The sequence below is a fragment of the Hippopotamus amphibius genome, chromosome 13 (genome assembly GCF_030028045.1).
Source record: "Hippopotamus amphibius kiboko isolate mHipAmp2 chromosome 13, mHipAmp2.hap2, whole genome shotgun sequence".
In the NCBI taxonomy this organism is placed as follows: Eukaryota; Metazoa; Chordata; class Mammalia; order Artiodactyla; family Hippopotamidae; genus Hippopotamus; species Hippopotamus amphibius.
In genome coordinates this window covers 14,844,273-14,865,149 of record NC_080198.1, presented here as the reverse complement: position 1 = coordinate 14,865,149, position 20,877 = coordinate 14,844,273, and the positions used below count along the sequence as shown (strand labels likewise).

At 38.2% G+C, this 20,877-nt stretch overlaps 1 protein-coding gene and 1 long non-coding RNA gene across 17 annotated transcripts in view; one reads left to right on the top strand and one right to left on the bottom strand.

Moving 5' to 3' along the window:
* CHL1 (cell adhesion molecule L1 like) overlaps positions 1-12,963 on the top strand; it is a 214,671-nt gene extending 201,708 nt beyond the window's left edge. For 9 of the 14 annotated variants that reach the window (XM_057706444.1, XM_057706438.1, XM_057706446.1 and 6 more), the window contains 5 exons: positions 2,888-3,067; positions 6,495-6,656; positions 7,270-7,401; positions 9,023-9,095; positions 11,653-12,963. In XM_057706444.1, the coding sequence (XP_057562427.1) occupies positions 2,888-3,067; positions 6,495-6,656; positions 7,270-7,401; positions 9,023-9,095; positions 11,653-11,869 (764 nt within the window). In that variant the 3' untranslated portion in view covers positions 11,870-12,963. Of the gene's footprint in view, positions 1-2,887; positions 3,068-6,494; positions 6,657-7,269; positions 7,402-9,022; positions 9,096-10,598; positions 10,904-11,000; positions 11,043-11,652 lie in introns of all 14 variants that reach the window. The other 5 variants (XR_009048833.1, XR_009048832.1, XM_057706449.1 and 2 more) reach the window with 5 other exon arrangements.
* Positions 12,964-13,781: 818 nt separating this feature from the next.
* The window catches only part of LOC130835142 (uncharacterized), a 32,728-nt gene continuing 25,632 nt past the window's right edge, over positions 13,782-20,877 (bottom strand). For 2 of the 3 annotated variants that reach the window (XR_009048836.1, XR_009048834.1), the window contains 4 exons: positions 18,416-19,702; positions 15,973-16,155; positions 15,394-15,420; positions 13,782-13,879 (listed from right to left, as the gene is read on the bottom strand). This is a non-coding gene — a long non-coding RNA (uncharacterized LOC130835142). Of the gene's footprint in view, positions 13,880-15,393; positions 15,421-15,972; positions 16,156-17,344; positions 19,703-20,877 lie in introns of all 3 variants that reach the window. The other variant, XR_009048835.1, reaches the window with a different exon arrangement.

Here is a 20,877-nt window from a genome sequence, read left to right as displayed (position 1 = left end):
ATCTTCTCCCATTCTGAGGGTTGTCTTTTCATCTTGCTTATAGTTTCCTTTGCTATGCAGAAGCTTTTAAGCTTCATTAGGTCCCACTTATTTATTTTTGGTTTCATTTCCGTTACTCTAGGAGGTGGGTCAAAAAAGATCTTGCTGTGATTTATGTCCAAGAGTGTTCTTCCTATGTTTTCCTCTAGGAGTTGTATGGTGCCTGGCCTTTCATTTAGGTCCTTCATCCATTTTGAGTTTATTTTTGTGTATGGTGTTAGGGAGTGTTCTAATTTCATTCTTTTACATGTAGCTGTCCAGTTTTCCCAGCACCCCTTATTGAAGAGGCTGCCTTTTCTCCATTGTATATCCTTGCCTCCTTTGTCATAAATTAGTTGACCATAGTTTATCTCTGGGCATTCTATCCTGTTCCATTGATCTATATTTCTGTTATTGTGCCAGTACCATATTGTCTTAATTACTGTCTGTTGCCTGTTTTTATAAAGAAGGTTTTACTGCAACACGGCCATGTCCACTCACTTAAATTTGTCTATAGCTGCTTTCTCACTAAAGTGGCAAAGCTGAGTAGTTGCAACAAAGATTGCATGGCCCACAAAGGCTAAAATATGTTAATATGTACCAGAAAATGTGCATTTAATATGTATATAGAAGAGGCCTTGAGCATTAGGAAATATTCAAAGAAAAAAGTTAGTAAATGATGTATTGGAGATTCAGAGCACATTAACTTTCACACTACACTGCCTCTTCTGTCTCTGGTGCATTTTTCCAGTCTCAGCCCTGCATATATTTGTATTTGTAGAATCCTCTATTGGTAGCCCAGTGGTACAATCATGTAATATTGAGAGAACTAAAGAGTTGTCTTTGGACCATTACCCAAGCTCTCCCCATATGCTGCTGTGCTATTAGGTTAAAACAAACAAACAAAAAGCAAACCAAAAAGCAAAACCAAAACATGTCTAGATGAAATCAGGTCATTTTAGTCATAACAACTTCTGTCTCCAATAGTCTTCAAATCTAAGCACCATCTCAAAATGGAAATTATGGGACTGAGCTCATAGAAAAATTTTAAACTTTGAAGACGTGAATTCCTAAACAATAAAAACACCAGGACTACGGAAACCCAGTCTACACTGCTTGCAAAAGTCAACTGGATCATAGCCTTGAACAACCACCAATTAATTCAAGGCTTGCAGCAATTTAGGTCAGGTATCAGCTTTAGCTTCTGATGGCCTGTTCGGTTTTGGGTACCTATGATTAAATGGATGCAGGCATAGCGTAATAGAGGCAGTATTTTAGCGTCTTTGAGTCTTTGCTACACATATAGCAGAATCAGTAAGTACTAAGTACTCTCCCTGCATTTTTTCACTAAAATAGGAAATCTGTGAGGTATGTACCATCACTGCTTTATGGATGAGAAGCATATAGAGGTCACTTACGTAAAGCCATGCAGTAAAATAAGTGTTACACAAGGATTCAAACCCAGCTCAGTCATTCTAGATGCTGAACTCTAAAGCCTACACTGTTCCATGAACTGGATTTCAAACATATGGAAAGCATTAAAGAAATATTTGGAGATTTTTCAAATGTCAATTTGTTTGGTAAAGATATGCCTTATCTTTATCCTAATAATAAAAAAACTCAACATTAAATTCCAACCTTCATGTTGATCTGTATATAATATATATGTTTATTTAAAAAACAGGCTCTTAGATTATATAGAGAAAAGGCTGCATAGTAACAATTGCAGTGGTTACTGTACTATTTAATATGTGGATTTCTTAATAAAGTGATATGATTGTATACTTATTTTGCTCTCTTAATATTAAGTGACTGAAATATTTTTAGATGGCTTATATGTTTTTGTGGCTATTATATGTTCTAAATAGTTGTTGAGTTTGTATATGAGAGCTCTCTATGTACGTTGCTGAATTCTTACATCGATGGTGGTAGTTTTTCAGTTGATTTGGTGGTGTTTTACAGGAATGCTCTCCAATAATCTACAAACAGTGATTATTTTACTTCTTTCCAGTGCTGGACTATTTTTCTTTTCCATTCATCTCGTTGCATTATATAGACCAATGAAGGCATTTTTATGTTAAAGAGTAAATACATTGTTTATGGTTTCTTGGACTGAGTGTCAAGAGTGTTCACCCTAGTCCTTTTCTTTCCCCTACTGACTGCACAATTTTGGACATATCATGTCCTCTCTTGGATTATTCTTATGGCAACCATACAGTATTTTGTGCTCTTGCACAAATATGATCTAGCTACGTTGCAGATTTTTTGAAAGGCACTATCTAAAACATCTTTTTCCATATAGCACTTTACATAGTGCTTAGTATACAGTAGATATTTTAAAATATATAATTTATTTATCGGTTTCTTGAGTCTACAATATCTGAGTACTTATTTGGTGCACGTATTAAACCAGAAAGTATAGAACACTCATGTAAATCATTGTCCCATTTATTACACTGAATGGAAATTAAAAAAGTACTTAAGGATACAAAGAAAATATAATAATGGAGGAAAGTTCATCATTTTTAATAGGTATGGTAAAGCTGGAGTGATTGTTCAGTATGGCGTAGTGATTAAGAACATGGGCTCTAGGGTTAAGAGGCTGTGGTTTGGATTCAAATCCCAGTTTGCCAGTGAGTGGCTCTAGATCTAGGCAAGGTGTTTATTGTTGCTAGACCTTAATTTTCCCATGAATAATACATCATCATAATTTTATCTATCTCAAAGAATTGATAGTTATGGATAATTAAGATAGTATCTTGCAGACCCCAAGTATATGTATCGAAAGAAGCAAAAACAAGGGACAGCACAACTTGAGTTGTTAAGGCTGTGAAACCTGAGGCACTGATATTCATGTTTATTTCTTTAGTAAATGACACCTATGAGATTGGGGAACTAAATGATATCAACATTACAACTCCGTCAAAGCCCAGCTGGCGTCTCTCAAACCTCAATGCAACTACCAAGTACAAATTCTACTTGAGGGCTTGCACTTCAAAGGGCTGTGGAAAACCAGTCACAGAAGAGAGCTCCACATTAGGAGAAGGGAGTAAGTACAGGAGGTTTATGTATGCTGTATACTGCTCTGAAAAGAATGCACCATGCTAGTCACTATCAATTAGAAATGACTGTCAGGCTTCCTAGGTGGCGCAGTGGTTAAGAATCCACCTGCCAATGCAGAGGACATGGGTTCGATCCTTGCTCCAGGAAGATCCCACATGCCACAGAGCAACTAAGCCCATGTGCCAAAAAAAAAAAAGAAAAAAAAAAAGAAACGACTGTGATCTCTCAATCTGTCTGACCTTCTGTTTTCCACTGACGTAGGGAATTTATCTCGTTTCTAAAGTTCACACTGACTCAGTTTATGGATTTGTACACAACAGTAATCAAACTATAGCCTTCGTGTATACAAGGTCAGGAACTATAATTTTACTTAATTAAAATGGGGGGACATAAGGTCAAAAAGTTATTCATAAGCTTAGTAGAGGGATGTTCTTCTTTTGGAAGTCTTTCTACACAGGAAGATATTTGCCTCTTGCACTGGTAGACAGTTTGCAACACTGATCTAGTACATTTCACCTCCATGTCATGACTCATATACATTGATTGATATATCAATTTTATTTTACTCTCTACTGGTTGATGCCAAGTAACTAGCTTGAAAATGGCTCCTAAATCTACGGTTTCATTTGTACAACTCTCCTAATTCAGTTGTACCTTTCTGTTTTTTTCCCAACTCAGGCCATTTCCCTTCCCAAATTATTTCTCCACTTGTGATTTTAGCAGTATTTTTACTAAGCTTTCTATGTTATCAACAGAGCATCAGGAGAGAAAATAAGGTAGAACAAGAAAGGGAAATGGATTGGAGGAATGGATATACACACTAATCAATTTAAAAAGAGGACCTCGAGTAGAATTCAAGTGAGGCAGGCAAAGGGAAATGGGAGATGGCAGGGAAGAGAAATGAGTCATTTATGTGTCTTATGCTACATGTCCAGTGTTCTGAATGTTTTCCTAAATTGTAGATTACATGAAAGGTAGCATCAATGGGAAAAGAGAAAACAGTAATGAAGAAAATGGAATTGTCTATCATTTATAAAAGATACATATTGAAAAGTATGTAAGTTTGTGAATCAGTGTAAAATCAGTGTGTTTCTGTGATTGGTTATGCTGTGACCTTTATTGTCAGTTTGTTTTTCTCTTATTTTATTCCTACTGTATCTAAATAATGAAGAGCTTATGTTTTCCTCAGACTCCCTAAATACTCAAAACTCCCATTTATGGGGAAAATATATATATATCTATCCAAAATAGTGTCTCCCCAAAACCCCACCAGTTGTTCCCAAGGATGAATGAGACACCAAGTGAAATGAAGAACTCATTTACCTACTCATAAGAGGTAGATTTAAAGATGGTGATTGAAAACTTTCTAGTAACTAAAAGGTTCGTATCTCTCGAGAGTTCAAATGGTTATCAAGTATACAACACACAGAAAATAAGTCAGAATAGTGGTAAATACTTAACTTTCGTATTTTCCAAAGCAGAGTTTAAGGCATGGATAGGGCTTTTTGTCTTTTTTTAGGCCCATGACAATAGTAAGTGTCAGAAATGCTTATCTCATTCCTGGCAATTTGTGGCAGATAAGAAAAGAAAATTCCCAAAATTGCCTTACAGACTTGGGCATTCTACTATATATGGAAATAGCTGGAGAATTTGGGCTTGGTTGTGTTTGTGTTTGACAAATTGTTTTCAGAGGGTAGAAAATGCTGTTTATGTGGTTTTATAAATGATGCTACATCTTTTCTGCAAATTAAAGGTAAAACTAATGTGCCTGAGTGTCTGACAGCATATTTCTTTTTTCTCTCATGTGTCGTAATTTGAAAATGTTTCTTACTGGTGTGTTTGTGCTCTTTTTCAGGATTCTGCATTTTCAGCTACTGTCCCCTTCCCCAGTTGACACTGATTTCTCTTCTATAGGCCTGTCTTGCCATAATTACAGGAAAGAAACTATAATCTCCTTTCCCACTTGATTTCAGCATGATCTTTGAAAAAAGGAGAAAAAAAAAAATATACATGTATATATATTTCTACTGAGGAGATCCATCCTGTTATCACTAAATACTCTAAAAATGATAACTGCTGTGTAAATTGGAGTCTATTTCTGTGTATCTTTCTTTTTGCTCTGCCTAGGTGGCCTCTTTTAAGGTCATCTGGCATTAAAGCAGAGAATGAGATTTGATACACAAGCACTTTGTTTTCCATCATTTTCTGGTTGTCACTCTGATTTTCAGGTGGCTCTCATTCCATGATCTAAATGCGGGGAAAGAATGGAGTTAATCAAATATACTCTTTGGTGTCATTACTGGTTTGAATCAAACACTTGCTTTGCTCGATTTTTCAAAAGCTTGCGCTACTTAATGTAACACTAAATTTCTGGTTTTCAAAGGCAAAATTACTTGTGTTTTGTTTCAATGGTGCTCAGTCTTGAAGGCTTTCTTTAACTAATATAACTGGTCTTATTTTTCCCATGGTGCCATTTTAATGATGTCCTTGTGTTATCAGTAACTATACAATCAATTTTTACTCTGTGGTGAAAAGTTAAAACTAAATTTTAACATGTGACACATTCTCATTTAAAACAGTTTAATAACTCCTAATATTCTCACCTGGAATATATTTTATTTTCAATATAAATTATTAACATTTCGTGGTTTACATTTATTTTATTGAGTTAATTCTTAGCAAAAGTATGGGTCAAAAGCAAAAATATTGTAGATATTTTGTAATAACATCAGAAATGAAATGTATATTTTTAATTATACTTGAGTCATCCATTTATCTGCTATGGATATTCTACAATTAATATATTGACATATTCACGTTTCTTTTGAAAAGTGTAAATTTCGCAAACAGAAAACGCAAAGCATTTCATTTAAATGTACCTTTAAACCTGCACTTTTACATAGCTTAAGTTTCTACAAATTTTGAATATTTAATATATGAGCATACTATGATGCTCTTCCATCAATATGTATGAAGACAGCCAAGGCAAAAAGAAGTAATATAGAGTTAAGATTTTAATGCCTATGCTTTCAGTTATAAGCCAAAATTGCCATATTCAGTTCCTGCTAGGTTTGTGAAAGTCCAAAGTGCACAAAATGACATTGTATATAATTTTTTGGAGCCTATGTTTGGTTTTAAACCGTTCATATGACCAGGCAGATTTATAGTATTACTTCATCACTGAGTGCATCATCTTAAAAGGACATGAGTTAAGGTCATTTCATTTACTCCATTTCAGCATATTAAAAAGAAAATCTTGAAATGTTGATTTTCTTGATCTTATTCAGAAACTGAGAAAAAAAAATGCTACAAATGGCTCTCTTATTCATCGCAAATAACAATACTTTTTTACTTTTCATGCCGTACCTTTCAGTGATGACAATTCACATGCTTTAACTGTGTACATTTCTTAGGTAAAAGTGTCGGGAAGATATCAGAAGGAGTAAATCTTACTCAAAAGATTCACCCAGTAGAGGCATTTGAGCCGGGAGCTGAACATATAGTTCGCCTATTGACTAAGAATTGGGTTGATAACAATAGCATTTTTGAAGATGTAATTGAGACAAGAGGGAGAGGTGAGAAATGAGATTCTGTTTGGAGCCGTCTTAGACGATACATCTGTGTTCTGTAGATTAATTTTACATACTTCGTATATTAGAGGTAAAAATATGAAGTACGTTAGCTATAAAAACCGCAGTTTCCATTTGTTTCGGCATAGCGCTTTAAAATTCTCAGAATGAACAATGTTTCACCAAAGTCTGACTTATCCCTTCCTGTGTTCACCGGAGTAGCTGCCTAAAACTCTCTGCTGCTAATTAACATGCGTTAATAACAAACTAAAAAGGAAACGAAAACAACCCCCCTAGAATCTCCGTAGCAATCTGCATGTAGCCAAGGCAGCGTGTGCTTTTGCTTGCTTGCTGCTGTCCCTAACGTGATCTGTCTCAACTGTCTCTCTTTGGTTTTCATCCTCAGAATCAGACCCACGTTTTCTAAAAAATGAATGAACGATTTATCAGTATTCTCCCCATGAAACGTCATTCAAGGGTCCCTCCTAGGCTCACTCCAAGGAAAAAACAAAATGGACGCTATGTTGTACATTTAAAAATGATGTTTAATTTTCCCCAAAGGGGCATAATTCCAAAGACTGTTTCTAGTGCTCAATGGGTGACTTCTCTTTGTAAACAGAATATGCTGGTTTATATGACGACATCTCCACGCAAGGCTGGTTTATCGGACTGATGTGTGCGATTGCTCTTCTCACGCTAATATTGCTGACTGTTTGCTTTGTAAAGAGGAACAAAGGTGGAAAGTACTCAGGTAAAGTTTCTTAAGGGACTTGGAATTTTATTAAATTTTATTTAATTTCTAGGAGGCCTTTTTCAGAGACATCCTTAATTTTTTTTTAATTACACGTTTAAGTCAGATTTATAGTAGCACATTTGGCATACAGTATAGTGAGAGGGAAAAAAGTTCCTATATTAACTAACCAAAGGGAATACGTATGGTCTAGGTGGTTACTTGTTTTCTCGTTTCTGCTATATAAAATAGGCTCTGGTGAGGCATATAATACATCTAAGCTTCTATTCTCTATCTGTAAAGTATCACAGATGTTGGGAAGACTTGTTACTAAGTCACACATATATTTTAATGTTTTAAGAAGGACCCAGTTATAGTATGCCTCTGTACGTTTTCATGACCCTGAGAGATTTTGCACTAGTACATTCTAAGAGTACGCGCTCCGCTAGTCAGCTGTGTTAAACTTAACCATTGCTGGCAATACATTTCTTATTACCAGGACATATATCAGATACACTGCCTCTTGAATTAATGGTACGTAAAATATAAATAAAAGTCATCCTAGTTAACAGCTGGCTTTACTTATATTTCCAAATTTATCTTTTCCAGGTATACATGTTTTGTTATTATTTTCGCTTAGTATTCATGATGCTTTTATATAGGGGGAAAGATTCAGATCCCACTTGTTACTCATTTGTAGATGGTCAGATCAGTGTGAAATTCTTGACTGGCTTATGATTCCATCCAGCAAGTATTTTGGGGAACCCATTATGTATATTGCACAATCAAACAAGAGAATAATTTCTAAATTGTAAAGTTACATAGAAAATGTATGCGGTTACACATATGACTTTTTTCTTGTTTAGACTGAATTATTAAGAATTAGATTTTTAATGACTCACGAATGCTTTAGGTAATTAATGGAAAACTTCAGAGAGATCCAGCATGACCTTTTGAGTGCCCCCAACAAACTGTCATTTGTGAAATGTTACCCTAGCCACATTCTGGAGAAGCTTCTTCAAATCATACCCTTAAAAGAAAAACACGTCAGCATTTCACATTTAGGACAACTAAGAGAAACTCTCAGGTCTGTGCAAGTAATAGTAGAAGGTGCCATGAAGAAAGATGTTAGTTGGAGTTTTCCTAGTAAAGTGAAGCAAGAGCCTCCTTGTTCTGTATCCCTCGACTGAGAATAAATCTAATTTATTCTATGTCATTATAGACTTGAATAGTCTGATTATTGGGGCAGCTTGGAGTAAGAGGGAGAGAATAACCAAATGACTGACTTTTTAATTCCCTTTAGTTTAATGACAGAGATCTGACATCAACCAATGACATCTTCAACAAGTTTAGGATAGTAAAATGTGTATCTTCATTAAGAGACCATAACTAAGCCTGACTCTTCCAGTACGACGTGTTGCCCACGTAATACTAAATAATCACAAGCATGTCTGCGGCAGGCTGTGACTCTGATGACAGATAAAGACATCCCAGAAAATCCTTTTGCTTTTTTTTATTTAAACGAAGTGGTAACTGATGGGTGATAGGTACAACCACAAACACAGTGACTTATATCTTCCACAGCACTGTTACTACGTCTCTACAAATTACTTGTATTACTCCCCTCCCCACTTATTTTTAGTAAAAGAAAAGGAAGATCTGCATCCAGACCCAGAAGTTCAGTCAGTGAAAGATGAAACCTTTGGTGAATACAGGTAATTCCATTTAAAAAAGTATCAAAGCAGATATTCATCAGGTTCTAGGCTTAAAAATATAAAAAAGTGTTTCTTCTTAAAGATTACAGGACTATATTTTAATACCCCTGTAAAGAATAGTTTGCACAAAAAATAATAGGGCCTTCTTCAGTGATAGCAATGGAGTCTCAAGGTGTTATGCAAAGGGCATTCTTGTTATTTAGATTGAATATCTCTATGGAGTAGCTAAAACACCTTGAAGTCACTCCTCACCGTGGCCGTCCTGAACCCAGGCTGCATTCAGTTTACACCAATAAATGTGAATTCTGTGCACCTACGGTATGTACCTACAAAGCTGATTAACTCACAAAGCATGTCCTCAAGATGAACCTAGTCTGCAGAGGGAAAAAGGTATCTAGGCAAATAACTGTAATTCAGTAAAGAGAATAAGAGAATGGAAAAGGAAGCAACTATTTCTGCCTAAGAGGAGTTCGGGTAAGGGTCCATCCAAAGGAGGAAAGACAAGCTTTAAAGAATGAAAAAGACTGTTACTCTTCACGAATGGACCAAAGTTAGGAAGATATAAAAGTGTCACATTTGGGAGAAGTTGCAAAAAATCTGGTATGAGGTAGGTACCTCTTGTGGGTGTGTTACATTTCTCACTCTCCCGTTGTCACTGTCCATCTTCACCTTTCCACCACCCTCTTCTTTGTTCATCACCTGTTCTTGCTTAGGATGCCTCTGTTTTCAGTCAGGTCCTCTGTATACTGCAGCCAAAGGAACTGTTACAGTTTCCAGGCATATGTGGCCGTTAGCAAACAAGATCAGCGTCCATAGCACATAACGGGCTCGACTGGCTCTGCTTGGCCCCGCCCTGGATCCATTACTGTCACCAGGGATGTGGAGCATTCTGATGAGCTGTCCTGCAGTAACTGACGTACACCTGAGCCTCCTTATCGGCTCTACTTTGCTCTAAATTTATTTTTCTTTCTCCCATTTAGTAAATGCTCTCTTTATATTTTTGTATTTACTTGTACATACAAATCACTTTCGGTAAGTCACTTGAGCATTAAAGGGTGAAGAGGCAGAGAAAGAAAACTTAGAATTATGCAAGTTTAGGAAATTGTGGCGCAAATCCCACAAGGCAGGGATCACTGAGGACCTATGGCAACTGTTTAAAATACTTTCAAAAGACAGATGTTACTAGTTCAATTTTATAAGGAAAAAAACTAAGACGTGCCTTATTTAAAACTCATTCCCTCATATTTTGCTGCTGCTTTAAAAACACAAGTAAAATCATTCCCCTGCCATATTTACCTGGCATCTTGTTAGTTAATATAGTCCATCGTCTTTCTCCAAAACTACATGTTTCTCAGGAAAGTTATCCCAGGAGACAGTTACATAACATGAGTTCTCATCTTTCCAGCCTCTGGTAATAGTTTCTTCTCTATTTGTTGCCTGGTCCTTAAGGTAATGCCACATTTTGTCTTTTGGTTTTCTTCGTATTTGTTTTTATAACTGTAGCATCCCAGTTCCGGAGCCGATTACTGTATGAGTCAGGACAGGTTGGGTTATGCTACTGCTGAAAACAACTGCAAATATTTTTCTCAAACTGCATGTCCAACCCATCTTGGTCACTTGGGAGTGCTGGCTGGTAAGTGAGCATCCAAGGTCACCCAGCAGTGGAAACAGAACATGGCAGATGGAGCCCTGGCTCTCAAGTGACGTGGCACCTCTGCTCACTTATCTTTGGCCAGAGCCAGTCACATGGCAATGCATAATGCAGAGGGCAGTGAAGTAGCATCCTGCCATGCTTCCAGAAAGCTGAGGTATGGACCTATTTGATGCACACCACCATGACTGCCACACACTGTAAAAGTGCAAATCGCATGCTAATTCTATTTTTCTCCCAAATTTTCCGTTTAGAACTTTACACAATCTTCTAAGTTGGTGTACAGCATGACAGAAGTAGGTATTTTTTCAAAAAATCTAGAAATTAAGAACAATATCACTTTACAGACATTTTACTAACTCAGAACTGCTTTTGTCAAAGAATAAAACTCAAAGCATAAATACAGGATACTTGTAGTATTTCTGTTCTAAAAATGCCAGCTATTTTTTTTTTTTAATTTAACACAGCTGAGTTTATAAACTATGCTAGAGAAAGTTCTTTGGTTACAAGAACCAGATTTTGACAGATGAACCCAAACAAGAGAGACATTTTTGGAGGAACAACGTGCAGGATCAGAGACAAAGACAGAAGATCGCAACTTGATGACCAGGAGTTCCAGCAGTTAATAAAAGTGAAGGACATAACATTTGTTCTCTATGTAATCAACAGACTGAATATCTGCGTGTCTCAATTTTAGAGTGTGGTAGATAACAGAAAACAGTTTCTCAGTTACTCAGCACGACACAAATTGGTAACGACTTTTTAAACATTTCTTTGTGAAAGGGTCAGTTAGGATTTTTCTGCTTTCAGAACTAACATGAATATCCAGAAAACTGTAAAACCTATTAGCACTGGTGCCTGAGTCTCATATTCGATTCTGTCAAACTATTCTTTTCTTTTTTCCAGTGACAGTGATGAAAAACCTCTCAAAGGAAGCGTTCGGTCCCTTAACAGGGTCATGCAGCCCACAGAAAGTGCCGACAGCTTAGTCGAGTATGGAGAAGGTGACCACGGTCTATTCAATGAGGATGGCTCATTTATCGGCGCCTATGCTGGATCTAAGGAGAAAGGATCTGTGGAAAGCAATGGAAGCTCTACAGCAACATTTCCACTGCGAGCGTAAACGCAGCACGAAGAAACACATCAGCGGTTCACACCAACCTTCCATATTTATCTGTTCAAGGGAGCAAGAAGTTTTCATGTAGGAATAGAAACATTGTGGCAGAAGATTTCATCCAGAATTGGAACATCCTGCAAACGTGTTGAGAAAAATAGCACTACCTTGAAAAAGTGAGCTACCTAGCACTACAGGCCTGTGTGTGTGTGTGTGTTTTCAGGTGCTCAAAATACAGAACACAAAACAAATCCTGTATTTAGATTCACCTCAACTGAATCCAAAGTGTCCATTCAGTGAACTCCATGTTTGCCTGGTTTTTCTCTTCACTGTGTTTGCATAGATGTTGCTACCTTGTGGGTTTTCTGTGTATGCGCCTGTGTATTCAGTCTCGAAGAACTATCGTAGTGACTTCGCTTCGTGACAGGTTAAAAGATGGTAAGCAAACTGGTGATTTACAATGGAAAGAGGAATAGGAATGTCTTATTAAAACAGTTCACTGAATATATACAGTCTAAATGTGTTATTAAAAATTTTAGAAGCAGAAGTCTTAGGTGAATGATCAACTAGTATTTATTGAGCTCCTAACTCTGCCCAGAGATGGTCACGTGTAAACAGAATTCTAACTTTTTCATTTTCAACATGGATTTATAATTTCTATCCGTTATGACACGTACAGATGTCTTTTGTGTTTTTTTGGACTATTCCAGCTGCAAAAGAAGCAATGGTCAGAAGTTAACTTATGAAAGAACAGGCAGGAGGTGTCCGCGATGCTGGGATCTAATAACTGTCTCTATCTATTTAATATCCCCATTTCTAAATTGACTGCTTCTACCTTTTTCCTATGTTTGTGTAATGGTATGTTCCATGTATTTCATGAATGCATTGTACATATTATGTTAATATTTACACAATTGAAAATATAGATTGTTTTATTTTGAAGTGAGAAAAAGAACATTAACAGGCACGTCTGTACAGCTAGAGTACATAGTAATATACCAGTGTTCATCATTCCACAGCTGCAACCAATAACATGAGGTTCCCAAACGGAAGACTTTGTACAAAGCATTTGGGTTTTGTTCTTACATGCTTTTCCAACAGTCTCCAAATAAAATATCCTATAAGTAATGAGGGGAATGTTCTCATATTTTTCAAAGTAAATTTTTGTTGTGGAGTATGCTTCTAACCCAGCCCTAAAAGAGAAAAACTGTTTACAGTAGAAATTCCTATACATATGTTTGCCTATATCACATTTTAAACATCTTCAGGGTGGGATATCTTTCTGCGTTCTCCTTCTGTCATCCTTCTGTCAAAGCCGGTACAAATTCAGGGAATTTATGTCCTGGGATGTGAGCTCCTAGTCCTTCTAAAATTATACATGAAAATAAGTTGGAAATACTATGAAGGACTGTGCATGCATGTCCGTAAAATTCAGTGTTAAGCTTCTCAGTTTTTGGAAGCACTTTTTCATCTTACCACGAAACGCTTAAGTGTATTTCTTAATTATGTTTGAGTGAAGCTGACTCACAGATTTTATTTTTTGACCTCTACCGATCGGTGTATGTTGTTAAAGCCTTGACTTTGATTGATGTAGCCCACTCTCTCTCTCTCGTGACCAAAGTGAGGCATTGTGTATCATGGTCAATGCAGTCATCCACATGGAATATCTGATTATCGTTTTAAACGTTGTGTGTCCCCCACAATGGATAGGCAGCAAGAGACTGTCTTACTTAAAACACTATGTTGTGGGCTCAGGACTTGACCACACTTCTGAAGTGAGACTTTCCAAAGTGGGAAGGCACTGTGGTCCTCGTACCCCGAATGTGGGGATCCACACACCCATCCAGCACCTTGAGCTTTATCCCCATCTAATTGTAAGGCATAACTTTTCTCAAGGAAGAATCATCATGTTTGGACTTACCTGGGAGGACTTTCTGGTACTCAGCTATCAGTGAGGCCAAGGTGAGGACTTGTGAGTTTAGTTCCGCTAGTATTCCAGTTATGCTTCTTTGTCATCAGCTAAAAAGGTTTTAACAGAATCATGCAGGTTGGACATAATCTCAAAAGCACATTAGGATGAGCTTTATTCTACATTTAATTACCTTTAAGTTAGAAATTAACACAAATAATGAAATGCTTGATTTTCCTAGATTGCAGCGTTCTCCTTTAAGTGTGTGAGGAACAAGGACGTTCCTGCTCTTATTTTCTGAATGGTCAAAACTTATGGATTGGAAAAATGAGACTGCCTTTTGCTGTCACTCTCTATTACCCTTTCTCAGTAGCATTTGGTTTCTACCGGGAATCTTCACCGAAGGAATAGGTCCATGACTAATTTTCTCTAGTCTACTGTCAATATTATTTCAGTGTAATAGGTTGTATATAATCTCACGGATCATTGGTGGGCATCAGTTCCTAGAGAGCTGTCCAAGGGGTGGGAAAATCCACATTCTCTTCCTGGTTCCGGCACTGATTTTGTACATAAACCTTAGGCAAGTTGCTTGACCCCTTTGCTTCAAACTGTCTCTAAAGTGCTAATGCTTATCTCAGTTCCCTTACCTCTGTCACAGGGTGTTCTTTTTTATGAAGAAAAAAATTTGAAAATGATGAAAGCTAAGATGCCTTCTAACTTCATACACAAACCTATAATCTAATGATAGGTCGCAAAGTCACCCCACACATACCAACTCAGCTTTTTTCCTGTGAATACATAAATATATTTTTCTAGGAAAACACATCTACAGGAAATAAATCTGCTGTCCAATGAGCAGTATGATTTGCACATGCCACCCAAAATGATTAATGAGAAGATAATTAAGCAGGGTCTTTGCTATACAAAAGTGTTTTTCACTAATTTTGCATGTGTATTTGTAAGAAAATGTGAATTTGGTGGATTTCTTCTGTTGGTATAAAGGCATCTGATATTTTAGATGTATCCATGTTTATAAAAGTGTAAAGCACAATGAAATTATGCTGGAAATAATATTTTTCCTACTTTATATTCATGGAAGAGATGAGCTCAAGAGAGAACAATAGTGAGAGACGTGGGTGTGTTTTTCTAAGCATTTAAAACATAATTGCCAAATTGAAACCCTAAAAATGTTTACATGTCATTAAGATAGGATTCTTGTAACAATTTTAAATTGATTATAAAGGGAATGGGATTGGGGTTGTAGTTTGTGGTCGTATATATCCTGGTGTTCTCATAGTGAAATAAGTAGGGTTGAGCCAAAGCTTACTTTGTTTATATCTTAAATTGTTGGATTACATCATCAAAACAGATAAAAGGTATGTAGAACTGGTTTACCTGATTTTCTTTCTGGCTTAGATTAATATTCATAGTGGAACTCTATTAAAATGTGTCTGTATTGTAGGTGGTGTTTGTATTATGCTTATGAATATGTAAGGTTTACAAATATTTTCAGTATACAAGAAATTCAACTTCCCAAATAAACGTTCGGCTTCATGTACTCTAAAAATGTTTGTATTCTTTTCTACCCAGATAAGAAGAATCAGAATTTACATGTCAACCTTACCTTCGGTTGCCTCTGATCCTGGGATACCTATAAATGAAGTATAAATTAGTAGAGCGTAAATGAGGTATAAATAAAGTATTTTTATTTGAATGACTATTTACAAATGGACCATTTATGATAAATGTAAAATTAAGAGGAGTGTATATTCATCTGATTGTTTTCAGAACAATGTAGAGGTGTTGCTTTGCAAGCAAACATCCACATGCTGTACTTTCAAATTAGGCTAGTGGGTCATGAAGGCACTGCCTCTGGCTCAGCAGAGAATCTATGGAAATTGTGATTTTTAAAGTGTTTTATGTGCACTGCGCAGTGTACATACAGTATATATTTTTTATTCCCTCACTCCTCTTCGAAATGCTTTAGAAAGGTGAGTTTGAGTTTAAAGCTGACTTATTAATCATGTTTAGAAATGTCTTGTTTTAAGAGAATGTGGTCAGAGCATATAATAGGGGAAAACAAGCAAACCTGTTATCTCTAAAACAGTTCAATGTATGCAGCCTAAAAAGCAGTAATTGAAATAAATGGATACATTTGTTACATTGCATTTCTCCAGGAGGAAAACACAGTATCCAAACTTACTGGATCCTGAAAGTGCTTGGCTGTCTCAATTCTAAGTCTCTTGCCACTCTAAAGTGTCCGTCCATCCAAGGTTTTCATTGTCACATGCCGGCCAATGACTTCAAGGTATTTTTATCCCAGAATTCTTCTTACGTCTGAAGTTTTTCGTATATAACTTCTGACTTGAGCTCTGCTCTCTGATGACTGCAGGGAAAGTGTTCCAAAAGTGAACGCATCCTTGCCCCCTTCCAAAACTGTTCCACTCCCACCCCACCCCCCACAACTGTACAGTTCAGTATTTTAAGCAACAGTATCCATCCCAGGACTCAAGCCATCATCCTTCATACCTAGCTTTCTCCCGTCCCCCACACTCAACCTGTCACTAAATTCTATTGATGTTATTGCCTGTGTATCTCCCGGATCAGCTCACTGCCCGGCCCTGTGAGCACTTAAGCTGAACCACTTTCCTCCCTACTGTGATCCCCCCAAATGGCTTTCCATTGCTCTTAACAGAGTGACAAAAACCTTGAATTGGTCTTCAAGATCCAGCATGGTCCCACTGCCCCTAAGCTCCCAAATCCCCTTCCTCACTCCATTCCTGGTAACTCTATTCCTGGTACAGTGATTGTATCAAATGCCTCGTATACTCTAGGTGAGGTCTGCCTTGTGCCAGCCACTGCTGGAGCGAGCAGCTCTGCCTGGACTACAACTGAGGCTAAATCCAAGTGGAGATGAAAGGGAGTACGCATGATGAAACTCTTCCTGAAGGCTTTTGCCTTGCCACTATGGCATGAGACGCCATGGAACCCTGCCTGGTGCCTATTCCTGCTCAGGGAGGAGTCAACACCCCATGGAGCAAAGGTTTATACAATAAGACAAGGAAACTGGTGGATAAATTCCAACCTTCTTTCTTTTCCCATGTCCCGTCCCACCTCCCTTTTACAGGATGGTCCATGGATTAGAGCAATCATTTGCATTTAACAGTGGCCAGTTGAATAGTCCATCCTCAATTAATAGTTTCTCGTTTTTTCCCTGCCTCATTCTCCCTTTCCCTTATGCCTAATTTATGAGGATTGCCCTCGCTAATAAATTAGTAGCCCATATCCTGACTGCTGCAGGCTCCGCTGTTAAGGAATTCAGGGTAAGACTCATCTTTTATCACCTGTAAGCATTTGCGCAATTTCTTCCTGTCACGAGCGCCTCGAACTTTTTATTCTTCACAAGATCACTGATCTGTTTTAAAGCTTAATGGAATTTCTTGAGAGAAACCTCCCAGGACTTCCATAACCAGGTCAAACCACACTATTTTAGTGTCTCAAAACATCACTTACCTCTCATGTTTTGCACTAATCACTGTTGCAATTTTACTTTTATACTAGGGCTATTTAATTACCATGTTTATTTCTCTGATTAGTCTAGAAGTTCTATAAGGGCAGGTGCTGCATCTTCTTTTTTACTGGAAACATCAACCATCTAGTATCATGTCTGGCATCTAATGGACATTTATTAAATATTTGTTAAATAAAAGAATAAGTCACAAGGATATATTCCAAACAATGAATGCATTTGAGAAAATGCCAGTCCAGAGACATGAAAGAACATCCATCAGCGTTCCTAAACTGTTCTTTCCCTGGGTTCTCCATCTCAATCAGTGACCCAAAAGTCATTCCTGGATCCACTCTTCCTCTCGTTGTTTCACATCACTTCCTATCAGTTCTAACTCCAGAATACATGTTAAACCCATTCATAGTTCTTCACCACTACTGCTACCACCCTAAACCAAGCAAAAAACATCTTTTTCCTAGGGCTGGTTTTCTTGCTTCATTTTTGTCTTCCTCTGAAATCTGTACACAATCCCAGGGAACTTTACACACTATAAATCAGATGAGATGAACGGTTTCTCAGTGAATTTAGCCAGAATTCCAGATTCCTAACCACGTGACCATATGAAGGACCTTGCTGACCTGCCTACTGTACTGACTATACTTTGGCCACTTTGACCTTCTCTGTGTTTCCAGAGCCCAGGAAAACTCATCCCTACCTCATGACATTTGCGACGGCTGTCTTTCTATCTGAAATGTTCTCCCAAATCTTATATAAACTGGCTTATGGTCTGCGTAAAGGTCACTTCTTAAGAGAAGATGTTTCTGATTATCAGCTCTAAAATAGTCAGGGGCTGTTACCTTATTCCTTTTTATTTCTATCTAAAGCAATCATTACTATATTAATTTATATCCTTATGTGATTTTTTTCCATCTCCACTCCCACTGCAATGTAAGCACCATGAGAGAAACAACCCTGCCTACCTCGTTCCCTGCTCTGACACCCAGAATTGGCCCCAGCATGTAATAGACCTCAAATAAATAGTCGTTGAGTAAATGAATGAGCTAAAGCACCAAATGGGAAACAACAAATAATAGTGATGGAAAAAAACAAATTAGTCTGCTTATTAAAACCTACTGACCTGGAAGAGACTGGGCACGACGGCGGAGTCGAAAGACCCTGAGCTCATCTCCTCACAAGGGCACATCACAATCACAAATATTTGCAGAATTGCCGCTGATGAAAGACTGGAACCTACCAGAAAAGACCTTCAAGACACAAAGTACAAGCCTCGGCGAGACAGGTAGGAGGGGTAGACTGGTGATGTAGTCAAGTCCCATAGCCCTGAGTGGGCGACCCACAAACTGGAGAATAATTACATTGCAGAGACTCTCCCACAGGAGTGAATGATCCGAGTCAGGGTCCCCAGCCTGGAGGAAGAAGAGCCTCCAGAGCATTTTGCTTTGAAGGCCAGTGGGGCTTGTTTGGGGAAAACAAAAGGGCTGGGGGATCAGAGACTTCATTCTTAAAGGGTGCACACACATTCTCATACACTCCAGAAGCCAGGGCAGAAGCCGTAAACGGATAGGAGCCGGGATCAGACCTACCTGCTGATCCTGGAGAGTCTCACAGAGAGGCAGGGTGCTGATGTGGCTCACCCTGGGGACACACACACTGTGGCAAACCTTCTCAGGAGCTCCTTCTACTGTGTGGATACTGGTGCTGGCAAATGCCATTGTGGAACCCTTGCTCTAGCTTATTAGCCCCAGGATCCAGCCCTCTCTTGGCCCAATAGCCTATAGGCACCAGTGCTGGGATGCCTCAGGTCAAGCAAATAACTGGGCAGGAACACAGCCCCACCCATAAGCAGACAGGCTGCCTTAAGACTCACTGAGCCTATAGCTGCCTCTGCACACCAAAGAGCCAGGAATCAGCTCCACCCACCAGTGGGCAGGCAGCAGCCCCAGAGCAGGTGGGCCCTCACCCTGCCCTCCAGGAAGCCTGCTGTAGCCTCTGGCCCAGCTTCGACCACCAGGGAGCAGACAGCAGACGTAAGAAACCCACAATCCTGCAGCCAGCAGCACAGCATGCCCACCAGCTGGGAGCCCGGGGACCAGCTGGGCCCTGACCCTGGCTACTAGCAGGCCAACACAAGCTTTGAGATACCCCAAGGCCCATATCAACTGTGTCAGAAACTGCCCCCCCTTCCAGCAATCAGATACCAGATCTGGAACCCCTAGGCCCTGCAGCCAGACTCCAGGACCCAGCTCTGCCCACCAGTAGGCCAGCACTAGCCCCAGGACATGGCTTCACATACCAGTGGGCTGGAAAGTGCACCAGAGTCTTCTTGACCCTGACTCTGTCCACCACTGAGCCAGCGCTAGCCTTGGGGGCCCTTGGGGTTCTGCAGTCAGCTGCCTTGGATCACCTAAATACATAAAGCAAATATTAATGGGCATAAAGAGAAAAAACAGTAACAGTAATAGAGAATTTTTAACATCTCACTTACTACATCAATGGACAGATCATCCAGACAGAAAATCAATAAGAAAAAGACTGGACTTAAATGACATTTTATCAAGTAGACTTAATAGATACATATAGAACATTCAATCCAAAAGCAGCAGAATACACATTCTTCTCAAGTGCACATGGAACATTCTCCAGGATAGAGCACATGCTGGACCACAAAGCAGTCCTCTGTAAATTTAAGAATAATGAACTCACATCAAGCCTCTTTTCCAACCACAACACTATGAGACTACAAATCAACTACAAGGAAAAAACTGCAAAAAAACACACACATGGAGGCTAAACAACCAATGGGCCACTGAAGAAATCAAAGAGGAAATTAAAAACAAAAATACCCGAAGACAAAAATACAGCAACTCAAAAGTTTATGCAAAAGCAGTTTTAAGAGGGAAATTCGGAGTAATATAAGCTTATCTGAAAAACAAAAATGTCCACTGAACACCTTAGCTTCACACCTGCAGAAATTAATGATAGAGGCTGGGAAAAAAAACAAACAGAAAAGATCAATGAAACTAAGAGCTGGTTCTTTAAACAGATAAATAAAATTAATAAATCTGTAGCTAGACTTATCACAGGGGAGAAAAAAAAAAGTGCTCAAATCAATAAACTCAGAAATGGAAAAGGACTCACAACAGACACCACAGAAATACAAAAAATAATAAGAGACTACTACAAACAACTATATGCCAATAAAATGGACAACTGAGAAGAAATGGGAAAATTCTTAGAAAGGTATAATCTCCCAAGACTAAACCAGGAAGAAACAGAAAATATGAACTGACAAATTATCAATACAGAAATTGAATCAGTAATTTAAAAGCTCCCAACAAACAAAAGTTCAGAACCAGATGGCTTCGCCAGTGAATTCTACCAAACATTTAGAGAATAGTTAACACCTATCCTCCTCAAACTATTCCAGAAAATTGCAAAGGAAGGAACACTTCCAAACTCATTCTATGAGGCCACCATCATCCAGATACCAAAACCAGACAAAAGTATAACACACACACACACAAATTACAGGCAAGTATCAATGATGAACATAGATGCAAAAAAATTCTCAACAAAATA